General features: G+C 39.3%; 1 protein-coding gene across 1 annotated transcript in view; it reads right to left on the bottom strand.

The window, feature by feature from the left end:
- Window positions 1-25,830, bottom strand: part of LOC122815057 (3-ketoacyl-CoA thiolase, mitochondrial-like) — a 509,895-nt gene that overhangs the window by 27,821 nt on the left and 456,244 nt on the right. The window contains exon 4 of the mRNA XM_044087304.1: window positions 8,692-8,808. Coding sequence (XP_043943239.1) covers window positions 8,692-8,808 — 117 coding nt within the window. The remainder of the gene's footprint in view (window positions 1-8,691; window positions 8,809-25,830) is intronic.

The following is a 25,830-nucleotide window of genomic DNA, read 5'->3' as shown; positions in this document are numbered from 1 at the left end:
GTTTTTGTTCAAAAATATCTAATGATTGTTGAAAGGAATGAACCTCTTGTGCCCTATTAGCATTAGTGTTAAAAGAAAGATCTCTATTGAACCAATTGTGGATGTTGTAACCACTATACCCACCAGAAGGTCCACAAGCATTGCTGTTGCTTACTTTGGTCTCTCTTGAGGTGTAATTTTAAACTGGGGGAATGCTGTCAGGTTGAAACACTTCAGTTTGAGTATTGCCACTTGAGTTACCCGATACTTGCTGAGAAAACTGTTGTATGAGCTGAGTTAACAACCTTATGTTTTCCAAGGGATCATCTCCCAAAATGATGGTACATGGAGACTCCTTCACTGCTTCCAGATCCAGAACACCACCACAAACAAACTGAGAACCAGTAACCAACAGATCAAAATCCAAAATCAGGACACAACACAGTTGCCACAAATTACAAATCCAAGGTTTATTTAGCACTTTCGTCAAGTATATAACAACTGACTTCTTCAGAATATCATCTACAAATTTTCAAGTAGTGTACCCTGTTAATGGATATGTTTAGGGCAAGAGATTATCCAACAGAATTAGTGGAGAGAGTGTACACAGAGGTTAGGACTAGAGGAGAGAATGGTAACATCCTACCTTTCTTGGGTGTATACAACACTAGGTTGGAAGGTAGTCGAACTATCAGATAACAACCGGTTACAAGGGAGTATGCATGTTCCTTTGTTACCAGATTATCTGTTGATCACAATAACATCTTTGACATTTTGATGAAGAACTGGCAGATCTTTTATGGACAAGATGACCTCCTGGATAGGTTAGGATCAAAATCTAAAATTGTGTTTAAGAGAGGCACGACCATCAAGAATTTAACAGAAAGGAATGATACAGGAGAGCTATTTTCTGGGACATTAGGTACCAATAATGTGGATTGTGCACCCAGTGTAAGTTTGTTCTCCACAGTGAAATGGTCAAGATTAATCACACTACCATTAGACCTAATGGAAGATTTTTTTGCAATTCTAAAGAGGTGGTCTATGCCGCCCTATGTATGAAGTGTAGTGGATTTTATATAGGGAAGACCAAAAGGAGGCTTAAAGAGAGAATTTATGAGCATGTAAGAGATATAACTAACTCAAATTACAACAATGCCTTATTTAAACATCTACAAAAATTTCTGGCTCATGAATTTAAATTGGTGGTGATCGAGGGGGTGAAAATGGATCCTAGAGGTGGACCATGGAAGGACTTGTTAGAATTTAAAGAATTATGTTGGCAAGTTAGATTAAATGGCCAGGTCTTCCCAGGTCTCAATGAAGCTGTCAGTATTGGAAGCCTTTTAAGGCTTCATTCTTATACAATATAACAGTTTTTGTTTTACATACAATATTTACTGTCTTTTTTGGAGGGGGGACTTGATTCACTGATATTATGTTTCAAAGACTGTATTTAGTTAATTTGTTTTTTTATTATTAGATTTTATTTAGTGGTTGGTTTATTCCTACACTTAATTATTTTACTGGAAAAGGGATTTTATTGGCAGAGAATGTCAGGTGTTTTTTCAAAATTGGTACTTAAATCAGTTTTCTTGTGTTGTTTGATATTCTGAACAAGTCAGTTGTTATAAACTTGACGGAAGCGCTAAATAAACCTTGGATTTGGAATTTGTGGCGACTGCATCCTAGTTTTGGATTTCGATCTATCCAGCTGCTATTTGCTGGTCAAGAATACAGAAATGAAAAAAATATCACAAAGTAAATATGGTATGTTTAGTTTAAAATTAAAGAACTACACCTTATCATTAAAAACAGGTTCTTTTTAAATACTTTATTTTCTCTTGTTAGTAGTTATTTCACCTTGTGTTATCAGAATAATTTTTTGAAGTGAATGTTGAATTCACACACAGATATGGTAATTTCAGGGGCTAACAAAAGATAATAGGAATTTAGACAGATCTTGCAGTGCTTCATGTGGCTGGATGTCTCTTCTAGTCTCCCAGCGCAAGATTAAATTAATGTTTTTTTTTTTTTGATTAATGTTGCTCATTAAAAAGCAAGCTGGAAAAAGATATTGTGTGACAGCATCTCGCATATGGAGACTAAGGCTGACTGAGAAAACAGCACCCAAAATGGTGATGAAAATGAGAAGGCATTAATAAGACTGAAAAGAAAATATATTGGACGTGCACTAGAAGAATACAGTCTACATGATTTAATGCGTTTCTAAAAGATTATGATATTTTTACAATCTTCTATTTCTCTAGCATATCTTTTTTTTCCCAAATTTTTTTAATTTGAATTTTTCAATATACAGAGCACACAAAATTCAAATAGCTACATTAATGTACTTATACACTGGGTATAGCATTTAACAGTGGACAGTCTTTATACACCAACAGGAAACATCAATATTTACATTTGTACAAAAGTATCATCAATAATTTTATTACTTCCATTTAACGAGTTTACCTTGGCATTGAGAAATCTTGTTATTCCATAACTGTATGTGTATTGGAGGTCTATATTTGCTCATATATGTCCAAGACTTTATGTCAGTGTGGGTGGCTTAAGCTTGCAGTATGTTAAATATCTTTTCCCACTTTCGTAGTTTCTTCACACTGTTATGTTTTTCCATCTATTCCCATTTATGAGCTAGCATGTGTTTGATTGCCATCATTTTGAATTCGGCCAAAATTGCCATCATTTTGAATTCGGCCAAATTAATATTCATTCTCTCCCCCATTTGGATGCAATGTATAACTTGGCATTAACAGGAATAATGCAATATGTTTGGTCACTTGCTTCTGGGATACTCCTGAGGGGGGAATGTGATGTAATGTGTATTCCCAATTAAGAGTTTCTTTTTCATAGCCTTGTTTTTGTAGTTGGATTTTTAATTAATTCCATAGTTTAGATACTCATTTACAGCTCCAAACTCTATCAGTTATATCTGCTTCCTGTGACCTACAATATGGACAATTTGGTGATTTAGAAGAGATAGATTTGTGTAGTACTGAGGGGGATAAGATAAGCATTATTGTTGATCATGAGTTGTGTATAAGTTAACTTTTTCAAAGGTTATGCTTTGTGTGTTAATTTCAAAGCTTGGTTTAATTGGGGATCAGTTATTGATGAGTTACTTTTAAACCAATATTTAGAAATAAGAATATTGTCCTGAAATTTGATCTCTGCTATTAATTTGTGTTAGATATCATTTTTTTCACGGCTAGCATTATATTCCATAGAGTTTCACAATTGTTTATGTCTACCTCGTTTAATTTGGTATTTTGAAGGTGTTTGGAACTTCTCTAATTTGTCTCAATATAATTGTGCACGATTTTGGTAAATTAAGTTGAGATCTCAGATCTGTAGTTGTATAGTTATTGTAAGGGTAGAGATCTTGAATTCTGAAGTATTTTAATAAAGGGTAGTTGTTGAGTTTACCAGTGAGCTATTAATTTTTAAGTTTGGTTTATTGTGGATTGGTTGAAATAAGCCCATTGCTGACTCAAGACCAAGGGAGATGAACAATGTTTGAAATACTATAATAAAGTGTCTTAGAGGGTCCGTAATCTTATAAGTTGTTATATCTTTTTTGGTTAGAAAAGGAAGAGCTCTAGGATTAATTTTTAGAGATTTGATATAGCTATGATATATTTTCAGCCCAACAGGAGACCATTTGTTGGATGTGGGGGCAAATTCTGCTATCTTTAGTATTCTGCTACTATTGATAAGGGTATAGTATAGTTTAAAATCTGGTAAATTTAAGCCCCCTTTTAGTCTTGATAAAGTTAGTTTTTGGTATGATATTCTTGTTTTTTTTTTTTGGCTCCCAAATGAACTTGGCCAGAAACGTGTATTCATTTGAAAAATGTATTATGTAGTACCACTTGTGTGGTTATAAATGTATAAATAACTCTAGGAAGAATATTAATTTTGATTATCGAGACTTTGGCTAGGAATGGTAATTTGAAATTGTTCCATCTATTCAGTGTTGCGTTATCATATTCCATTTATCCAATATGTTATTTTGATAAAAATCTTTTTTGTTTTGGAAAAACGTAATCCCAAGATATCTGGTTGAGTCTTTTATTTTATTAGTATCTAATAATGGGATTAACAATAACAGTTTAGGGGGTTTAGAGGGAAAATATTGTTTTTTTCTAAATTAAGTTATGATTAGATAACAAAGAAAATGCAGACCAAGGGATAAATACTCTGTTGCTAAAAATATATATATATAACTGAAGTAATGTAACAGGTAAGCAATGGATGAACCAGGCAGAAGCCAAGCAGAGAAATGCAACTGCTATAGCAACGAGATACAGTCACCAATTCTTCCAGTAAACAAAATACTCAATAAGGAAAACAAAAGGTTACAATAAATATCCTGGATTGCTTTTTACTACTGGAGGACTTTGTGACTGTGTTTTTCCTGCCTTGATGCCTGCATTTTCCTTATGGAGTATTTTGTTTACTGGAATAATTGGTGACTGTATCTCGTTGCTATAGCAGTTGCATTTCTCTGCTTGGCTTCTGCCTGGTTCATCCGTTGCTTACCTGTTACATTACTTCAGTTATAATTAGATATACTTGAACAGTAATCAATTGCTTTTAGTAATCTGGGTATGTCAGTACTAGGGGTAGTGAAATAGATGTTTTAAGTTGTTGGCAAAAGCTGTATAAAAGATTTAAAAGTTGAAGAGAGATGGCAGGTTATGATACATTTTCTGTTTAATGTACAGGAACAGCGGTTCGAGGTATAGATTGAATAAGAAGGGGGATAAAGGGCATCCTTGTCTCGTCCCATTTTTGATCTTTATTCTATTTGATAAAATTCTATTAATATATAGATTAGTATAGGAGTTTTCATATAGTATTATTTCTCTAGCATATCTAACAGAGGACTGCAGGATCCTACTAGAGAACTGTCCCAAACAAATTATGTCAAAACGATAGACTAAAACTTAATGCCAAGAAATGTATAACTGTATTGTCTGGCAAGCATAAGTCCTGTTGTAACTATCACACTGACACTACTCATCCGAAAATTGATTCTGGGAAGCTATGTTGACAGTAAACTGTTTTTTGTTCACCACATATGTCCACTTGGATCTACTTTCATTCACTGAAAACACATTTCACTGAATTTCAATTCACCTACACCAAATCACTGAAAGCTCAAATCACTGAAAACTCATTTCACTGAATCACATTTCACTGAATCACATTTCACTGTATGCAGAGTACTGTAAGGCAAGTAAAATGTATATGCCCTTTTCCCCATTGTACAGCAATCCTGGAGTTAGCATATATAGTTAGGGGAGAGGGGGCACAGCCCCCCCCCACATAGGGGGGTTGTGGGGACGTAGCCCCCCACCTGGTTTGCTTTTATATTTATGAGTCTCATTTCACTAAAAGCTAACAAAATAGGTGGGGGCTTCACCCCCACCAACCCCAATTTGAGGGTCTATGCCCCCCCATAATGTGATACACTAACTCCAGGATCGCACTTCAGTGGGGAAAAGGACATATATGTTTTACATGCCTTACAAGTACTCTGCATTCTCTGAAATGTGATTCGGTGAAATGAGTTTTCAATGATTTGAGCTTTCAGCAATTTGGTGTGAGTGAATTAAAATTCAGTGAAATGTGTTTTCAGTGAATGAAAGTAGACCCATCCACTCATCACACAACTTATATCAAAAGATGTGAGTCCAGATACAGGGAAGTAACTGCTCCACTATACTCGGCACACATCAGGTCAATCATCGAGTATAATGCCCTTTTTGGTATAAACCTGTCCAAATACTTGTCACATCTTGAATGACTACAATGCATTCTGACTAAAAAAGGCCTAAACCATAAAAAATATGCATCTGAAAGTCTCATCTCTCGTCTCAGTATCATACAGGCTACCAATACGCAACTTCTGCCTTGCATATACAGCCCCAACAGACCCTATTCTGTCAAACCAGTTACAGATTCGCAAGTCGAATAGTGTCATACTCCTGCTCAAGGAACCTAAATAATGTTTTCAAATGTAACAAAATATGCTGGAGTGATAGATATGTATCACAGAGAATACCACTCCTTTGAAACAGTTTTCCACTCCATATAAAGCAAAGTACTTGTCTTGCTAAATGTAATTTGGACAAATGGATGGGTACTGCAAATTCACACCCCGTTTAGCACCAATTACCCTCATGGATAAGCAAACATGTAATTACCCCAACATATACTTTTTTGGACCATCTTTGGCTATTCATACTGTAATAAGGACTAATAGTTACCATGGAAACGCAAGGTTAGGTTTCTTAAGATCTTCACAGATTTATAGGCTAGTAAGTTCCTATGAACATAGCTTTGACAGTTCTCCCAGACAGTCAATCATATGGCTTCAGCAATTCAGAGCTTTGAAGGCTAGGGTTGCTGTTGTGCAAACCACATTCCTGAAGCAGTATAAAACCCTTCTGGGAAGAGTGTTGTATCCTGGAACTAACTTGCATCCCTTTGCAGCATCCAAAGACATTGTAACTGAATTTGTCACTGGGGTCTTGTAGAAATATTTGTAAAGATCAAGAACCCTGTAAGATTGCCAGATCTCTTGGTGGGAGGCAGTTGGGAATCCAATTCCAGGGATGCAGCCTCAAAAGTATCCTGCAGGGTGTCTATGAGTGGAGGAATAACCACAGAATTAGGGGCATCTAATCAGAGACTGAGACATCTTTGGTTTCCTATCTGATGTGGTCTTTAAAGAACTGCCCCAAAGGAGATGCTCTCTGCTAGAGACTGAAAGGGCAGTATGTCTTCATCATATGTACCGTAACCTAGAGGGTGTGGGTGATAATAACTGTAACCCATAATCCAAATCATCTTCTCATTCAGACACAAAGGAGTCCGAGCCCTTCTCAAGGGAAGATTCATGTTTTCTCTTATGTGACATATAACTCCTGATACAGTGACCAGCCTGGTCCTGGCTATTTATTTTTATGACCTGCAGAACATCCTGAGCTAAAATGAACTGGTTATGGGCAGGAGGAATGAGAACTATCCATAATGCAGGCAATGGGAAATGGTGGATGTCCTCTTTTTTTTTTTTTTTTGAGGGGGGGATCACCATAATCATACATCCACAACCTGCTGCCAGAGTTCTGGAATTTTATGGGTGCTGTCTAACCAACACCTTTTCACTGTGGACCTCATTCCTAACAATCATGATAGGGGTGTCAGCCTCTCCTGCTATGACAACAATGCCTGCAGCTGGACAGCAGTGTCTAACTCAATGTAAAACATTGTGTCTCTGGTCCAGGAGAATGTGCAATTGGCTGAAGAAATAGCAGCCAGAACTAGTGGCCTCAAAGTATTAGGTGTCTAGACAAGGGACTGTCAAGTACCTCCATGGTAATTATACGCTCAAAACTAAAGTAGCCAAGAAAACAAAAGAAACTTCCACAGTCTGCCATGTATCCTTCTCAAAATGGAGCCTCTTTTCCCATTTTTCAACACATTTTTTTTCTTTTTCAACAGGGGCACCTGCTGGGGTAGATTTCTCAGGTTCAGCAGATACAACAGCCTGCTTGGCATGGGACTGACACCTATGCTGTTTACATAGGCTCGGACAGTTAACTCCCTGCATCAATGTTTTCTTGCTTAATTTCCTACAAAACCCACAAGAAGATACTAAGACACTAAGAATAAAATAGTTTATGAAGAATCTGGTGCTTGCACGTATGTAGGACAATTTCCAAACAAAATGACTATCATAATACAAAGCATAGCATGGTAGTAAAAAGGAAAGACTCTTTAACTGTACTTACCTGTCATGTCTAAAAAGTCTGACAGGCCAAACGTAACTCAGGGGTGATGACAGCACAACACGTACAACTCTCATACTTTTATTTTGTCAAGAAGGAACTGAAGATGGCACTCGCTAATACCTTCTTCATAACAGAAACGTGCTAAAATCCCAGAGAAGCTGGAGTCAGTCTGGCTGAGATGGAAGGGTGCAGAGCTCTACAAGTCTGACTGGATGTTAATCATCCGATCCTAACAGTAATCCAAATAAAGATCATGATCATGTTTTCCCAAACAGAGCTGTGAAGCTTTACGTTATAATTTATGGAGATGGGTATATAACATTTTGGAGTAATTTTGGAATGCAACATTTGTCATAAGAGTACTACGTATAACATATTGTACACATGTAAAAGAAAATTCCAGTAAGTCTGATTCCAGGTTCACAATACAAGTCACCCTTTCTTATATTAACCATAAATTCAATGAAACTGTGGCACTGCCAGTACTTAATGCAGTTATCAATTTCAATACTGCTAATCTATTTCAAAGGTCTAGTTAAAGTTTTCATTGTATCCACATTACACTGATACAACTTACCATGACATTCAACTTCTGTTGTGCTTATTTATCTATGTTGGGAAAGCCTGTTTTAAGTTCTATTTGTCTACAAAATGTCTACCAGAAAAGCTCCCATCGAAGCAGCATGCTGCACTTCCACATATTTGCAAGTAAATACAAAAATGAGGCAAAAATATACAATAGAAAGCTTCAAATAAACAGTTATAAGCACATAAAATAATAAAAACAAAGGAAAACTTGAGGAGAGGGAGAACATGGCTGTGAAAGAAGAAACAGGTAAGTAGATTAGCCTATCATACAGGTGCATTCTACAATCCTTTTACCTACCTTAAGGTCTTCTCCAAGCTTGGTTCCAAATCGGATGCTTCTAACAGCATACGGATTTTGACTCAAGTTCTCTGACCCTCCACAAAGGACAATCTCAGACTCCTTTAAGCAGATTTCCTTATGAAAAGAATCAGGACAGAAAAACATTTAGATTCAAACCAAGTAAGAGACTAATAAATACATTTCAAGCTAAACATGTGCTCTATGTAAACTATATAACATGACAAACAGCACTATCTACTCATGTAGTAAGGCAGCTAAGGAACTTTTTTCTCTCTTCCAATATCACACTTTGTGCCCATACATCCATAGATAATTACTAGGATAGCTTCCGCTACAAGCCATTTTAAGCCTAGCTAATTTCCCTTCAAACACAATAATCAAACCCTTACCTTGTGTTTGTGAGTAACATTTTAATCATTTTGCCAACCCTAACTCCCTTAGACAATTTACTAGGCTAACAGCCCCAGGGGGCTTTTTTAAGCCCTGTCATGCTTCCCAAAGGTTAGAATCAAACCCTGACCTGTGTCTACAAGGTAAATACTTTAACCATTACGTAAAACCAATAACCAGGAAAAAGAACCAAATGATTGTAAACAAAAATGTCCAACAGAGAATTACTGGCTTTACACGAAAACAAAAACCACGAAGTGTAGATTGCTTTCCTTTATTAACTAAAGTGCTTTTCGTCCTGCCTAATTGCGGAACTTCTTCAGATAAAAAAAAAAAATTAAAAAAATATACACATATACAGTAAAACATACTTCGTCAGTCACTCGCATCCACCAATACTGAAACCAGGTAGATTAACTAATTAATAACCACATCTTTCAGCTAACTAACCGCAACTTTGCTGTTTAAAACATATTGCAAAAATCAACAGAATGTATATAACAATGTAAATATAAAAACATTTGCTTGCTTATATCTATGTCTAAATATTGTCACACAGTAAATACAGTAAATGCATTCCGCGGTGGTGCAGCGGTTAGCATTGTCGCCTCGTTCGATTCTTGGCTTGAGCACCTTCTGTGTGGGGTCTGTATGTCCTCCCTGTGGTCAAATGACATCTAAAAGACATGCAGGTAGGTGCGTGCATGAATGGGTGTGCTTTCTTTGAAGGCTGGGCGTCAGGCTGGTAACTCAGCACCGTAAAAATCCACTGCCAATCATTAGTGGACTGGAGTCCCGCTGCAGCGATCCCTAACCAGGAAAAGCCAAAATACTTTTTTTTATTAGTAAAGACAGTAAACATTTAACAACAGGCTGTACTATGGTTTAAAATAATTTATATAAGAAATCCTTTATATAAAATACCTGTAAAAACAGTATATCTATCTATCTATATATATATATATATATATATATATATATATATATATATATATGAGGTGAATGTACATATTGTTACAGGAATTACCTGTAGCTACCTATGATTTTCCTTAAAAAATAGGCTAATACTAAAACAACTACACAATACTCGTAAATATTTAGTTTTCCTTCATTCACTTCATTAATACGGTCATATAAAATTCAGAAATATAAAGATACAAAAATATATTTTCAAATGTAGCAAAATAAATGTCACTACCACACATTCTTGTCATGTAAATCATCATCTCATTAAACGTTTTAACTTTGAAATGCAAATTATAGAACAAACTTCATTTAAACCTGGGAACTGACAAGCTCTAGTTCACAACTGCCAAAACAGTTCCAGTCTTTCTAATAATAGGGATTCAAGACCCCCCTCTCCCATCAGGGACTACGGCATCAATTGCCCTAAACTTAAAAGTGTGATCCATACAATCTTTTATATGCCTACCAAAGAATTCTCCAGTTTCAGTTTCCTTATCTGGTCTAGGTGTTCATAAACCCGTTCTCTTAACTTCCTGTCGGTTTTACCTATATAAAATGCCAGGCATTGTTGGCATTGGGCTACATACACTAAGGACTTGGATTGACAGTCCAATTTGTATTTAGTCTTATACTCGCAATCCCTGATTGTGAAGGAAGAACCCACTGCCATACATGAGCAATAGTGACACATGTTGCATTTATACATACCTATCCCGTTGTTGAAAACCGGTTACCCTCTTCTGTTCTAACAGGTTTTCAAGTTTTGGCCTCGTTTTAAATACAACACGGGGTAGACCTTGAAATTTATTCCTGATTGTAGAATCACTTTTAATAAGATCCCAGTTTTTGTTAATGATCCCCAATATTTCATAACCGTCTATACTAAATGGTATTATCAAACTCGATCAGGCAAAAGTATTCATATCTGGAACTTCACTAACCGGTCCATTTAATCTAGTCACAGGGCTGTTCCTACCGCCCAAGATCGGTTTGTAAAAATATTTTAGTCTTTTGGCCTGGACTTCAGTCAGTAGGTTGGTAAATAGGAGCTTGGATAACCCCTTTTAGAAAACATCTCTCTTAGTCTATCACATTCAATAATAAAGTCATTGTCACTAGATACCACACGTGCTGCTCTAACTGTCCCTTCACCACAGATCTTTTTTGGTGAAGGGGATGGCAGCTACTAAAATGTAAAAAGGTCTTGGAGTATGTCTCCTTCCTAAATATGTTTGCTGTATAGCATCCGTTAGTGTAATTCTTACTCAGGTCGATGTCCAAACATGCAATCCGGTCTTTACTAAACGTGAACGTAAAAGATAGAAATTGTGTTGCACTATTGAAGTACATAACCAGTTCACTTGCTTCTCACCTTCTATTAATATGAATACGTCATCCAAAAAGCATGTATAAAAATGGATCCCACAAGAAATTTGTGGAGGTTTCCTAAGAAATTCTTGTTCCCAATATGCCATTATGAGGTTCGCAAAGCTTGCTCCACAAGGGGAGCCCATCACTACCCCGATCTTTTGGAGGAAAAAACTGTTATTGAAGGTGATGTAATTATATGACAAGATTATGTCTAATATTTCCTCAATTAAGGATATTTCTGACACAGGTGCCCCTTTACTTCGTAGCATACAACTAACCCATTCGATGCCTTCCAAATGGGGTATTGAAGAATAATGGTCCTTAATGTCTACGGTCAAAAAGTTAAGGTCCTTATTAAATTCTAGCGTGCTGATAATGGCCATAAAAGTCCAGGAATCTTTCAAATTTGTTCCTTTCCTAAGATGCATTTTTAAGGATGTAATTTATGAATTTCGCACAAGAGTAGGTAATACTATTTCTGGCGTCCACTAGAGTCTCATAGGTGGATCATTCACACTCTTGTGTATCTTGGGGATCCCAAACAGTATTGGTATCCTAGGTGCTGGCATGCTCAAAAAATTAAATAATTCCAAATCTATTTTACCTTCAGTGAACATATCATTCAAAAAAGAACGAATTCTCCCATATGCCATGTTAAGTTCATTTCTAGACACTTCAGGGTATACATTACTATCTAGAATTTTATTCATCCTAATCACATAATCTTTACTGTTCATAAGCACGAGCCAGCCCCCTTTATCTGGTTGCATCACCCTTACTTGGGCTTCTTTTAATAAAAGCAATGCTTGTCTCTCAGTTTTAGTGATGTTATATACACCATTATTATTATTACACGTTTGAACTTAAAGAGTTGTTAATATCTAATTCACACATCTGTGCAAACAGGGCTAATGTAGGGTGTAATAGAGGACAGAACGTACTAGCAAAATGAAAAACATTGGTGGCATGGTTATTTTGACCAAGTAAAACAGTTAAATTTAATTTTCAAACAAATAACTTCAAGTCTATAAGTGTGTTTGGCAAGTCCTCTCTACGTGTAGGAAGAAATGTGTGACCTTTTGCTAACAGGTCTACCAATATTCAGTCATAGGTTCATAGGTTGGTACTAGGATATCGGCCCTAGGGCCTATGCAAGCGTAGTCATAACAATTCCCTGGATATTTCTTCCCATAATATTTACTTCTCTAGACCCCTGTCTAGCAAGGCGACTGACATGATCCCCGGGGAGAATTTCTTATCTCCCATCCAATCATCAAGGTTCCTTTTGAAGAGGACCAATGAGGCGTGCTGCTTGACATGTATGGGCAGTCTATTCCAGTGTATGGGGAGTCTCTGGGTCAGGAACCTATCCCTCCAGCATGTTTTGTTCATTGTGATGACAAGGTTTAGATCCCTGGAGCATGTGGCTCTGAGGGATTGGGATTTCTTTAAGTAGAGCATGTCCAATAGCTCAGGATTTTGCATGGCCTTGTATGTTAAGCAGAGATCGCCTCTGAGTAGACGATATGCCACAGAGTATAGCTGGAGTTTTTTTATACGGTCATCATATGGCATCTGCTTTAGGTCTGTGATTCTTTTAGTGAGGTATTTCTGTGGCCTTTCCAGCTGTTGCAGATGTCTTGTGAGGTACATACCAAACGGGGCATTATACTCTATAATGGGTCTAATGAGGGATGAGTACAGTGGGACAATGACCTCCTTTTTTCTGGATGAAAAGCCCTTAGTGATGAGGTGTGCTACATAGAAGGATTTCCTGACTGTTGTGGCGATGTGGTTATCGAAGGTGAGACCACTGTCCACCAGTGTCCCTAACTCTCTCATCACACTTTCGATGTCTAGTGTCCTGCCACCTATGTGGTAATTCATGGGTACATGTTTTTTTTCCAAAGGGAATAACTATACATTTCTTGGCATTAAGCTTGAGCCCATTGCTCTGGCACCAGGCATCTGTTTCTGTAAGGCCCTTTTGTAGAATATCCACATAATTTGGGGATTCAATAATGGCTCCCAGTTTGCAGTCATCTGCGAACTTTGTTAGCCAGAGTCCCTTAGTGTTGGCCTGTACTTCAGAGAAATATATGCCAAACAAGAGTGGTCCCATGACTGAACCCTGAGGTACTCCACTTGTCACTTGTCTGGAGCTGGATTTGGAGTCGGCTACTTTTACAGTCTGAGTACTGTCAGTAAGCCAGTTGGCAACCCATCGAATGACGCAGGGATTTATGCCCAGCTTACTAAGTTTATCTATGATTCCAGAGTGGGGGATCATGTCAAAGGCCTTGGCAAGGTCCAGATAGGCTGTGTGGACTGCCTTACCCTCGTCCACAGCTCTGGAGACTGATTCAAAGAAGTCAATCAGATTCAGGAGACAAGATCGGCCCTTCACAAACCCAAACTGGGTGGGGTCCAGTGTTTGAAGGTTGCCAATGTCTTTGTTTTATAAGTTCCATGATAATGCGTTCCATGCCCTTGCAAATCAGGCTTGTCAGACTGATGGGACGGTAGTTCCCAGGATCCAAGCGGATCCTCCCTTGTGGAGCGGGATAACTGTAGCTGTGCACCACTCAGTGGGCACGAAGCCTGAGGTGAGGCTATGATTAAACATGGCACTTAGGTGAGGTGCCAGTTCATTTTGTAGTTCATGTAGTACACAGCCCGGGATGTCATCTGGTCCCATGGATGCTGTATTCTTAGCTTTGGAGAGTGTGGTTTCTACCTGTGTGGCAGTGATTACTGGAATTTGGCAATCTTTTGGTATTGAGAAGGGCCCTTTAGGGGGTGAGAGGGGGGTGAAGTTGGCACTAAATCGATCTGCCAGGATATTAGCAATATCCTTGGGATCAGTATATTTAATGCCATTCTGTTGTAGCTCAGAGCAGATCTGAGCATTGCCATTTAGATTCTTGACATAACTATAGAATGCCTTGTGGTTGTCTTTGGAATCTTTTGCAATTTTATTTTCGTAACTAGCTTTAGAAGATTTTATGAGGGATCTCAGCTTCTTACTGAGGCTGGTGAGGGAGTTTTTTGCATCCTGGGATTTTCCTCTTTTCTGCAACAGTTTCTTCCTTCTGTTGTATAGATTGTTTATAGCAGGGGACCACCAGATTGGCTTCCTTTTTTTGAAGAAGAGCATCTTAGTTCTATTTGGGATGGCATGATTCATGCATGAGTGGATGTGCTCGTATAGTGCCTTAGTGTAGGATTCTGCCGTCGAACTTCCAGATCCCGTCTGCGTGGGTGTCATGAAGTTTGTCACTTCTGACTTCAGTAGCATGAAGTTGGGTTTGGAGAAGTTTTTTAAGGAGGTTTCCTTACTGAGGGGTGGGATGTGGATGTCAAGGGTGATTTGCTTATGGTCAGACCTGACCAATGAGGGGGTGACCACTGGTGTGGAGCATCTTTCTCCCATGTTGCTAATGACCAGGTCTAGGATATTGGAGCCCCTGGTGGGACAATGGATTAGTTCATCCAGGGCATTGGAATTTATGAATTCCAAGAACCATTGGGGAAAGGAGTTGGTACCCGAGTAGTTTTCCCAGTTAATGGCAGGGTAGTTGAAATCACCCAGTATTAGGGTGTTTGGTTGTATCTTAATATTTTCCAGTATGTTTAGAAAGGTGTAGTGAGAATCTTGGAGCATGGTGGGGGATCTGTAGCAAGCTACAATTTGGATTGCAGTCTTACCTAGTGTTAGTTGCACCTTGAGAATTTCAGATGCATTGTGTTGGGCAACTAGCCTGGAGGTGTGAATATCCTTGGTGAATATGGACACTCCTCCACCTTTAGTGTTTCGGTCTTGGTTTTGTGGCCGAAAAGTGTGGTAAGAATTGTAGCCTGGTATTGCAGGGGTGCTCTCTGGAGCCTTGAACCAGGTCTCAGTTACTACACAGATATCGATGTTCTCCATTTTTAGGAGTGCCTCTAGAGAGTGCATTTTGAGGTTTAGACTTCTAGCATTGAGTAGTATTACCTTCAGATTTTGCATGCTTGTATCTGTTACAGTGGTGGTTTTATCCTTTGACCCTTGCCTAAAAAAGGCACTATAGGGGTGGCAAGAGCTTTAGCCAGTAACCTGAATCCCAGGGGTGACAGGTGCAGACCATCTCTGGCAAAGAATCATGGTTTGTCGATCATGTCTTCCCAGACAGACAAATACTGGATCCTCTTTGAATGACACCAGAAGCTTAGCCAATTGTTGAAGTCAGTCATTTTGTCCTTATACTGTGGTATCATTCTGGGCGAAGGCAGGATGCTACTCAGGGCTAGGGTCATACCTGCCTGGGTCACATGATCCAAGAGCTCTTCCATGTCTCTTTTCATGTAGTCCAGGGAGGTACGTCTCAAGTCATTCACTCCAGCATGGACAATGACAGAGTCATATTTGTACTTGTTGTGGAGTGACTTGAGTGCATGCGTTATGTGGTGGATCCTGGCACCCAACAGGCAGCTGACTGTAATTTTCTCCTTGTTCAGTCTGGTGAGTGGGACATCAGTGTGCCTGACTATAGAGTCACCTATGACTAAAGTGTTGGGTACATTGTCTTGCCTTAGGGGCTGTTATTGGTTGTCACACCGGTGTTGTGAGCTATGTGTCACTTTGGTTGTGACTGGTGTTTGTTTGCATTTCAGCTTCGGAGGTACTTGTTCCTTGGGCAGGTTAATGTTAAGGGCCTCTGCATATGTGGGTTTAGTGTTGTTATGTGTGGGTGTTGAAGGTGTGGGTTTTGAAGGGCTATGAGTTGCTTAAGGTGTAATGCAGGTGTTAACCTTCTCCTCTTGACTGTCTAGCACAATCTTGGCAGGAGAAAGCTTTGCTTCCGGTTTGGCTATGTAAGTGCATCTCTCGCAGGTTGTAGTGTTGGGTGGTAGGAGGAGAGGATTGTCTGTGTACATGAGGCAGTTGCCGCATTGCCACAGTATGCCCAGATTCACCAGGTGGACAGGAGAAATCACCGGAAGCTGACCCTTGGACATGCCTGTTTAGGTGCTTTTTTTGTAAAGTTTAAGACCTGTACGCCCCATCAATATGCAAGTTTGAAAAGTTAAAAACTTAAAAGTCTTTTTCAGTGTTATAAACAATTTCACAAACGTTGCATTCACTTACAAAAATGTTATTCACCTTCCCCATTTGTTCTGTTTGCTCCTGCTGTTGTAGTACACTCAATGCGTACATTGTCTAAAGTTGTAGGTCGAGGCTTGGTTCTGAAAATTTACTGTGTCAGCAGATTTTTGAAAGCCTCTGTCAGATTGAGTGTTATTAACATAAGAGACCTAATTAGATCACAAAGATTTGTTATTTGCTGCATGTCCATCGCTATTCACAGAAGTTACCATCCGGTCGTCGCTGTTAACGTCATCTTCCGAATGTTCATTTACATCCACACCTCCCTCTGGCTCAATATAACCACTCAAGGAGCTAGACTGTGATAAAGGTGGTTTGCAATAGGTTGAGCCCATTTCATAGGCGTGGAGGTCTCTGTTTAACTTTTTTAACTTGGTACTCTTCAGTTTGACTATGTACTGATCTATGCTAGAAAAAGTCCTTTCATAGTCAAACCGATACCTAGAAAAATCAATGTTTTCTTTTATTAAATTGTCCAAAGCAGTAGGTTCCCCCATTAAAGTGTTTGCAAATTGCTGGTAATATTTGCACATCAACCCCAAAAGTTCAAGGCTGCATCTTATCAAATAGTTTGACGAGGTCCTTGTGGGAAGCCGACCCTTCCACTAACCCCATAGGGTATTGCCAAACTCTCAGGCCTTTCTGGACAATGCCTTCACTAATACATTCCTGAAAATAAGCTATTTCTAACTGTAATTTGTTATTTATTTATTTATTTATTTAAATTTGTTGACCGGGCGTGTCCGACTGGACGTAGGTCCATTTTCAGCAGAGGCCCGGAGAGAAAAGCTCCACAGTTAAAATAAACAGACAGTAGTTACATTGGATTACATAGCGATTAACAATTTAACATAGCAATTACTTAGAACATATTTACAGATGAAGAACATAGTACATCAGTAGACAACTAGAATCTGTATCTGTGAAGTACATAACAGACATTAACAAATGTTACAATTAGAAGTTCCTGCTGTATAATAAGTACTAGGCTTATGAGCATCTGAGCTTGCTATAATCAAAGTAGTTACTGGAGTGGAAAGAAAGGTAGTGGTTGGATGGGGTGGATTATATTAGAGTGGGAGTTGCAAGGGCATAGCCAGCATGTTTTTAGGTGCGCTTTTAGTAAAGTTTTGAAGTGGGTGCATGATGGTACGGAGGTAATTGTGGGTGAAAGGGAGTTCCATAATTTGGCTATGGTGCAAGAGAATAGTGCTTCACCAGCAGAGTTATTGGCTTTAGTGATCTGCAAATGATTTTTGTTGCTGGATCTTAGTGGTCTGGTGGTGCGATACGGTTGGAGTAGATTCTGGAGGGATGGGACATTTAGTGGATGGTTTACTAGTTTGTGGGTGAGTGAGAGTTGATACCACTGAAGGAGGCGAGGGAGTTCAAGCCAGCCCAGTTCAGCAAGTGAGAGACAGTGGTGACTACAGTAGGATGCCCCTGTGGCGAATTTGGCAATTTTGTTGTAGCAGGTCTCTAGCTTGTTTAGATCGCCTTGCCTTAGGTTGGTATATACTGGAGAGGCATAAAGTAGGGTGGAGATAAGGTGGGAATTTGCGATTGAAATCTTTGCTGCTTTGGTGAGAAATTGCTTATTTCTGTATAACGCTCCTAGTGTATTGTGGACTTTTTTTATGGTCATGGATATGTGAATGTCAAATTTTAGTTGATTGTCTATTTCCACTCCTAGCAATTTGGTGTGTTCAGTTGGGTATATAGTGGTGTTGTCTTTTGCTGTGATGTTAAAGTGAGAGTTGTTTTGAGTATGTTTGGTGGGTTGGAAGATGAGGAGTTTAGTTTTGTCTGAGTTGAGTATTAATTGGGCATCGGATAACCAAGTTTCAACAGAGGAAAAGGCTTCCTGTGTGACTTTTTGCAGTTTTGGTAGGGACTGGGCTGAGCAGATGATGGCTGAGTCATCTGCGTAATGTATGAGTGTGCCATGTTTGGTGGCAGAGGCTAGATTATTGGTGTAAACAGAGAAGAGTAGGGGTCCAAGGATGGATCCTTGGGGAAACCCTATGGAGACAGGTAGTTGGGGAGATATGTCATTCTGCCATACAACAGATTGTTGGCGGTCAGACAGGTAACTCTGAAACCAGTTGGTGACTGACTGCGAGAAGGATAGGTTATTGAGGACAGAGATAAGTTGTTTGTGTGGGACCATGTCAAATGCTTTAGATAGGTCTAGGAAAGTAGCAGAGGAGAGATAGCCATTGTTTTTATGCTGAAGGATAGTGTTAGTAAAGGAGAGTAAGGCAGTGGTGGTGCTATGGTTTGGTCGGAAACCATGCTGAGTACTGGAAAGGAGGTTGTTAGTAAGGAGGTAGTCTGAGACCTGAGAGTGCATGCATCTCTCTAGAATTTTGGAGAGTGGAGAGAGAATAGCTATGAGGCGGTAATTGGTGGAGGGTCCGCCTTTGTGGAGGGGAATTATATGTGATACGTTCCACAGTGTGGGAACATAACTTTCTGACAGAGATCGGTTAATCAAGATGGATACTGGGTAGGCCAGAGCATCAGCTGCGATTTGTAGGTATTCACTTGGGAGGTTGTCTGCTGCTACTTTGGTGGGTTTAAGTTTAGTTAAGAGTTTTTTTATGTTGGAGGTAGGTACAGGAGAAAAAGAGAAGGCAGTGGGGAGATTACTAGTTGAAGGTGTGGGTTGGAGGGGAGAGGGGTTGTGTTGTTTAGCTAGTGATAATATGGTTTGGGTGAAGTGTGTGTTGAATGAGGTAGCAATATTTTCTGAGGAGTGAGGGATGTTAGGAGGAGGGGTACTGACTTTACCTGGGTGGAGGATGGAGTTTATGGAGGACCAGAATTGTTTGAGGCTGTGTTCGGAGGAGTCTAGGGCAGACTGGTAGTATTGGAATTTGTCCTGTTTTATTAGCTTTTTGATTCTATTGCGTAGTTCTAAGAATTTCTGTCTAGTTGAGGGGGTTTTGGTTTTGCGCCAGTGCTCCCAGGCTTTATCCCTGTTTTTCATTTTTGACTTAGTAGTTTTCTGTAGCCATGGGGAGGGTTGTGCTTTGGTTCTGGAAAATCTTATGGGGGCATGGTAATTAAGGATGTTCAGGAAGGTAGTATTAAAAAATTCAACTGTGCCATCTAGACTGAGGTACTTTAGAGGATGCCATTTATATTCTTTGAGGGATGAGATGAATGTGAGTGGGTTAAAATTTAGTTTTTTATGTATTTGACGGTAGATGGCAGGTTTAGCTTGGTATAGGTATTATTTGAGTAGGAATGTTGGGGAGTGATCACTGAGGCTATCTAATAAGCAGCCTGTTATATATGACTGGGGGCTCTTACTGACTAGTATCCAATCCAGAGTAGTGTGCTTGCTGGAGTTTTTATTTATCCTGGTTGGCGACTGGACTAGTTGGGTGAAGCCATGAAGATTTACATGATGGGTTAGATGGTTGCCAGAACAGGATTGCCAGTCAATAATGAAATCACCTAAAATGATAGTTTCTTGGGGGAGATGGTGGGTAGACCAGCTGAGGAGGTTTTCTAGTGGAGGGATATTTTGGCCAGGTGGGAAGTAGCATCCAATTATGTTGATGGTTCTGTTTTGGTTTATTTTGAGGTTGGTGTATATTATTTCTTCATTGCCTATTTGTGGAGCTGATGATTTTAAGATCTGGATGTTTAGATGCTGTTTAAATATTATAGCTACACCACCTCCTTTTTGTTTAGCCGATCTACTCTTAGTATGCCGTAATCTGTAGGGAGTATTTGCTCACTGGTAATGTGAGGTATTAGCCAGGTTTCTGTCAGGCTGACTATATCTGGGGAGTACAAGTCTATGGTGGCATGGAGTTCATGGACTTTGTTGGATATACTTCTAATATTTAGGCTTAGTAGAAGGAAGTCACTTGGCTTTCTATTGGCTGTAATATTGGAGAAGTTGTGGTTTCTAGTCTGATTATGAGGACTGGGGTTGGAGATGGTAGGGCCAGGGTTGGGGTGTATGTCTCCACGTAGGGCTAGTTTTGATATGCATGAGGTTATTAGTTGTCTCAGTTTTTGAATGTGTTTGTTTATAAGGGACACGTTATGATTGTGCTCTGTGGGTAATAGGTATGGTGGGAGGGTTACTATGTTAAGTTGTAGGGATGCTTTATGTTTGAGTAATATAGTTGGTAGAATATGTGGGGGGTGCATAGGGATGGTTCTTGAGTTGGTGTGAGGGGAGCTGAGTGAGACATGAGTGGTGGTGTGAGTAGTAGTACAGTGGTAGTGGTTGAGTGGGGGAATGATGGAGCATTTGGTAGGATGCAAGATATGCAAGGAAAGTGCATGCAGTGAGCATAGGTAAGGTATGCTTGTACATGTTAGTTGAGGAGGTGTGATAGTAGTGGGAAGATGGAGGAGGTAGTGTTGGGTTAGCACTGTGGTTGGCTATTGGAAAGATGGGAGGGGTTTGTGAGTGCAATAAAGGTGGGACCACTGGGGGCGGGAGGTAATAGGGGGCAGGGTGGGGAGCGAAGCGGGAACAGACCCTGTTAGTTGCTCGTATGAGGGGGCTGGAAACAATCAGTTAACAGAGTTAACTGATAAATGAACATATGATAGTGACAAGGGTGGTTGTAGTTTTAAAAATGGTGCCTTCCACAGGTAATATTTATTAACTTTGGGATTGTCTTAAGGTAATAAACAGGGAAGGGGGAGGGGAGAACAAGGGTGTGAGTAGGCAGTTCTTTGTACTGCTGCTAATGAACCAAAGCAAAGACAAGTTTGTGTTTAAGAAACAATCACAATTGACCAAGGACTGCTCTGAAACTATAATTCATTTCTTAACCATTTCTCAGGTGGAGAAAACAGGATAACCTTGTATCAGTAGGCTACTGTGGTCTCAGTTTAAATTAACAAACACACAGTATTGATCAGTTATGGATACTATTTGCTAACAGAAGGGAATAAGAGAGAAAGTGGAATGTGTGTGTGTGTGTGTGTGTGTGTGTGTGTGTGTGTGTGTGTGTGTGTGTGTGTGTGTGTGTGTGTGTGTGTGTGTGTGCGCGTGGTGGGGGGGAGCTGCTTACAAGCCAAAGCAGAGTGTTCTCCAGGGGAAAATGAATATTGGCTCAAACAGGTAGACACATATTCAAATATATATTTGATTAGTTATAATTATATATTAGTTATAAATATATTTATATTAGTTATATATTAGTTATATTTGATTAGTTTTTGATCCAGTTGTTTCAATTGGAGGGGAAATATCCATTGACCCTTTAGCCAGTTGCTCCGTGTCACTACTAAAAGACGGTGTCTGTATTGAAAGTGGTTCTTTAAGCCAGATGTTTATGTTCAGAGCTCCTATAATCCCTGAGGGTTCCTCCTCATTAGAGAATCCAGTGTGGTTATTGCTTTGCGAATCATTCCATTGTGGATTAGGCTGTTCTGTTTGTCCCAAACTGACAGCCTGCGTTAAATTAGTTGTAATCCCAGGAGAAGGTACCATACTGTTAGTTATGGTACACAGTGTTCTGTCATTGTTCATTTGCGAAGTAGTAAAGTTAGGCAGCTGCGAGCTTGCAATGGTACCGGTCAGTAAATCCAATCTCGTAGTGAGATTGTCCAGACATAGTGTTAGTGCCTCTATTAATAATGTTAAGTTTCCAATGTCACCATTCTGGGACAAGGATAGTTGTGTACCCGGACCCCTCTCTGCAGCCATGAAGACAAATAAGTAAAACCAATAACCAAGAAAAAGAACCAAACAATTGTAAAGAAAAATGTCCATCAGAGAGTTACTGGGTTTACACGAAAACAAAAACCACATAGTGTAGATTGCTTTCTTTTATTAACTAAAGGGCTTTTCGTCCTGCCTAACTGTGGAACTTCTTCAGATAAAAAAACATTAAAAAATATACACATATATAGTAAACCATTATGCCAGTCCCCAAACCATTCTAGATAAGAGTGCAGGACAAGCCCTCAAATGGAGATAAAAATGTATCTTAAAAGAAAAACTTATCCAGAAGATGCACAATTAAAGAAAGTTTCACATAACTTGTGCATCTTACTCTAAGGTTGTCTGGTTGCAGAACAAAAATAAAGTCCCAAAAATAATCACCTTTCTCCTGGCAGATGGACTTAAAAGGTGACGTAGATTCAAATTTTCATAGGCAATTACTAAGCATACAGTCCAGGAGGGTCTACCCCAAATTCCCAATTGCTCCAAAGCACTGTCTAGTTAAATGACTTGTTCAAGGTCACACAGCAGGCAAACTAAGGCTGAGGGAATCCAATCCTGTACCTCAGAAAGTATCTCATTAATAGCTCAGAGCCTTAGTCCTCTGCACTATCTGCCAGACTTTGGTTAGCCTTTACAACAGTTTATCATATGAATTAAGAGCTTCCTTAGCACAACTATTAACGTAGTCTATAGTGCATGTATTCTCAGATCAAGTCCCAACTGCAAAAATCTTATTTAAAAGGATGTGTCTGAAAAGTATACTGTATGAGGTGACAACCCTGGTGAAATGCAGTTTTGGAGTACACAATTGTTTTTGTTATACTTGCTGTAAAAAAAGATAGCTAACTATATCTAAAATCTCTGGTAAGTTATATTCTTAGAGTTTCTTCCCTTGGATAAAGGATAGCTATGCATGGTATCCCAAGAGAAAAAAAGGTTCTATCAGAACATCACACTTCAATTAACTACAAAAATCTGTAGTGTGAAGCAATTATACACAATTATATAATAACTGCTCGTTACTACTCAAAAAAACAAGTCTCTAATTGGACAACCCAACCAGCGTGCCTTTTGTAAATCGAGCTTATACCAACAAAAAGAAGTTTGACCACTGAAGTACCATTGGGCGGCCAAACTTCCTTTTAGTATATGCTATAGGATAGAACAAAACATGAGACAAATCAGGTACATTCTGCAAAACTAAATCAGAAAAGTACTTGATTTTCCTTGTATTTCTGCACTGTCACTCAAAAAATCTCGGCAGTTAATAAAATTCAAAAAACAGCAACAGAGATTATAGGTTCATACTAAGCTAACTGCCCTTGCAAACAATTTTAAGCCTAGCCAATTATCCCTTGTGAGACTCAAACCCTGCACCTTGTGTTTGTAAGGCAAACAGCTTAACCATTAGGCCACCCTCCATTGCTTCTCCTGCCCTGTACAAGCACGGGAACATAAGTTCCATATGCATGGGCAGTACATCAGTAAACAAGGAAAAACATGAAGGAACACTACAGTGGTATTATACAAAGACACTGTTTAAGAAAGATAAGCAATTTCTTTCTGAAATATCTGAAATCTCCACGTAATAGACATCACAACTACTAATAAAAGGTCTCCCGCATGAGAATGTAGTTACTGTACCATCTGATCTACAAGGGTATACTTAGGCTTACAACTATTTTCATTTCCCCCCATTCAGTTGGCACTTTTGGAACTTCATATGCAATGGTTATGTGTACCTTACACTGGTTCATGTCCTACAGTCACAAGTCACACCTTACAATGGAAAAGTGTGCTCTGGCACTGGGCCTACCAGTCTATCCTTCAGTTACTGAGCATGTGTACTTCCTACAAATCAAGTGACTGCCACATGCACACACAAAGTTTGTCTACTACACTGAATACAAGTACATAGAAATCTATACTTGCTTACCTGAAAGGGAACAGCAGCAGTCACTGGCTGGGGAGGTCATCTAAAGCTGGAGGGATGGCAAGAGGTTTGTTTGTAGCCCAACAAGGATCTCCCTCATGGATCAGCTGAAAGGGTAAGTTTGTTTTACATCAAACATCAAGAATCTGCCTTGAAAATCTATGATTAGGCTTGAATTACAGGCAGTAATTTAAAAAAGAAGTGCTGGTATATCAAAGGAGGTTCAACTCATGGAATCATGGTCCAATAAATAATGCTAAAAAGCATGAACCAACTATCCAGTGGCAATGCAACAGAAATCCTCCAAATGGAAGACTTTTCTGAAATGGGTAATAGAAGTAGCCACATCTGTGGTAGAGAAGACTGAGAGCAGCACAGCTGTTTACCACCTGATGACAAAATATAATGCAGTCAGAAATACATTGGGGGCTTGCGTGGCAATTAGCAGCCCATCATTAATCAAAGTGAAGAAGATGGAGAGCTGGTCAGCTTTCCTAAACTCATGTCACTTCAGACAGAACTTAAGCTATCAGAGCACATTCAACCTGTGAAAAGCTCTTTCTCTCCCAATTGTTGCCCTCCAAAAAAGATAGAGATGGACTGAATGGTTAAGACAATTCTGTCATCACTGTTTTTGTTGGGGGGGGGGGGGCAATTCCATGCAGATACAGGTCAGCAGCTCCAAGATCTTGCAAAAGCTTTTTTCCAAGAAATATAAGCCCCCGAACCAGCAAGTTCAAATCAAAAAGTAGGAAGCCTGTCATTCACGAAGTTCAAACCCTGAGAAGTGGGGTACTTCAAAATAGCGGGTGATGCAGAATTCTATGGAACTGCTCAGCAAATTGATACTGGGTCACAGTGTTGCACTCCACAACATCATGATGTTCAGAAATAACTTACACATCCATCCTGGTGATGGAACAACTGATATCCACATTAAATAGGTGCCCTAAGTGGGTCTACTTTAATTAAATGAAAGTGGTATCCGTCGAATACGAATCCGTTGACACATAAACAGTGAAACACGATAACGTCGAACACGCAAAACCGTGAAATTTAAACATCAAAACTGCAATAGTCGGCCAACGCCACCACCCGTAACATACTACCTACGCAAACACAACAAAAAACACATACACACACTAACCAAAATTCTACCACTAACCCTAAATTAAAGCACCAAAACCCCGCTTGTAACCCTACACTAAACCCCATATACACAACTATCTATGCACTACCCTTACCCCCTCCCTAACCCTAAGGTTTGTAACTGCTGCACACTTACCCTACAGAACTATACCCACTCAAAGTAAATATTCTACACACATACACTTAACAAAACCCTACACTAAACCTTGCATACATTACCTATCTATGCACTTACCTTAACCCGCACCCTAACCCTAAGGTCCGTAACTATCAGACACTAACCTTACGGAGCTATACTGCAGACAGTCCAACTATGACAATTCGACATTTCCGATTTCGCTATTTAGTGAGTTCGATGTTTCCACGTTTCGCTGTTTACGTGTCGACGAATTCGTATTCAACGGATTCCACTTTCATTTAATTAAAGTAGACCCACCTGAAGTATAGCAGACACAAACTGAACAGCTAGGC

Source organism: Protopterus annectens, chromosome 1.part1 (genome assembly GCF_019279795.1).
Source record: "Protopterus annectens isolate FY-2018-M chromosome 1.part1, PAN1.0, whole genome shotgun sequence".
Classification (NCBI taxonomy): Eukaryota; Metazoa; Chordata; order Ceratodontiformes; family Protopteridae; genus Protopterus; species Protopterus annectens.
Note: the sequence above shows the minus strand (reverse complement) of the source record. Positions and strands in the feature narration are given on the sequence as shown.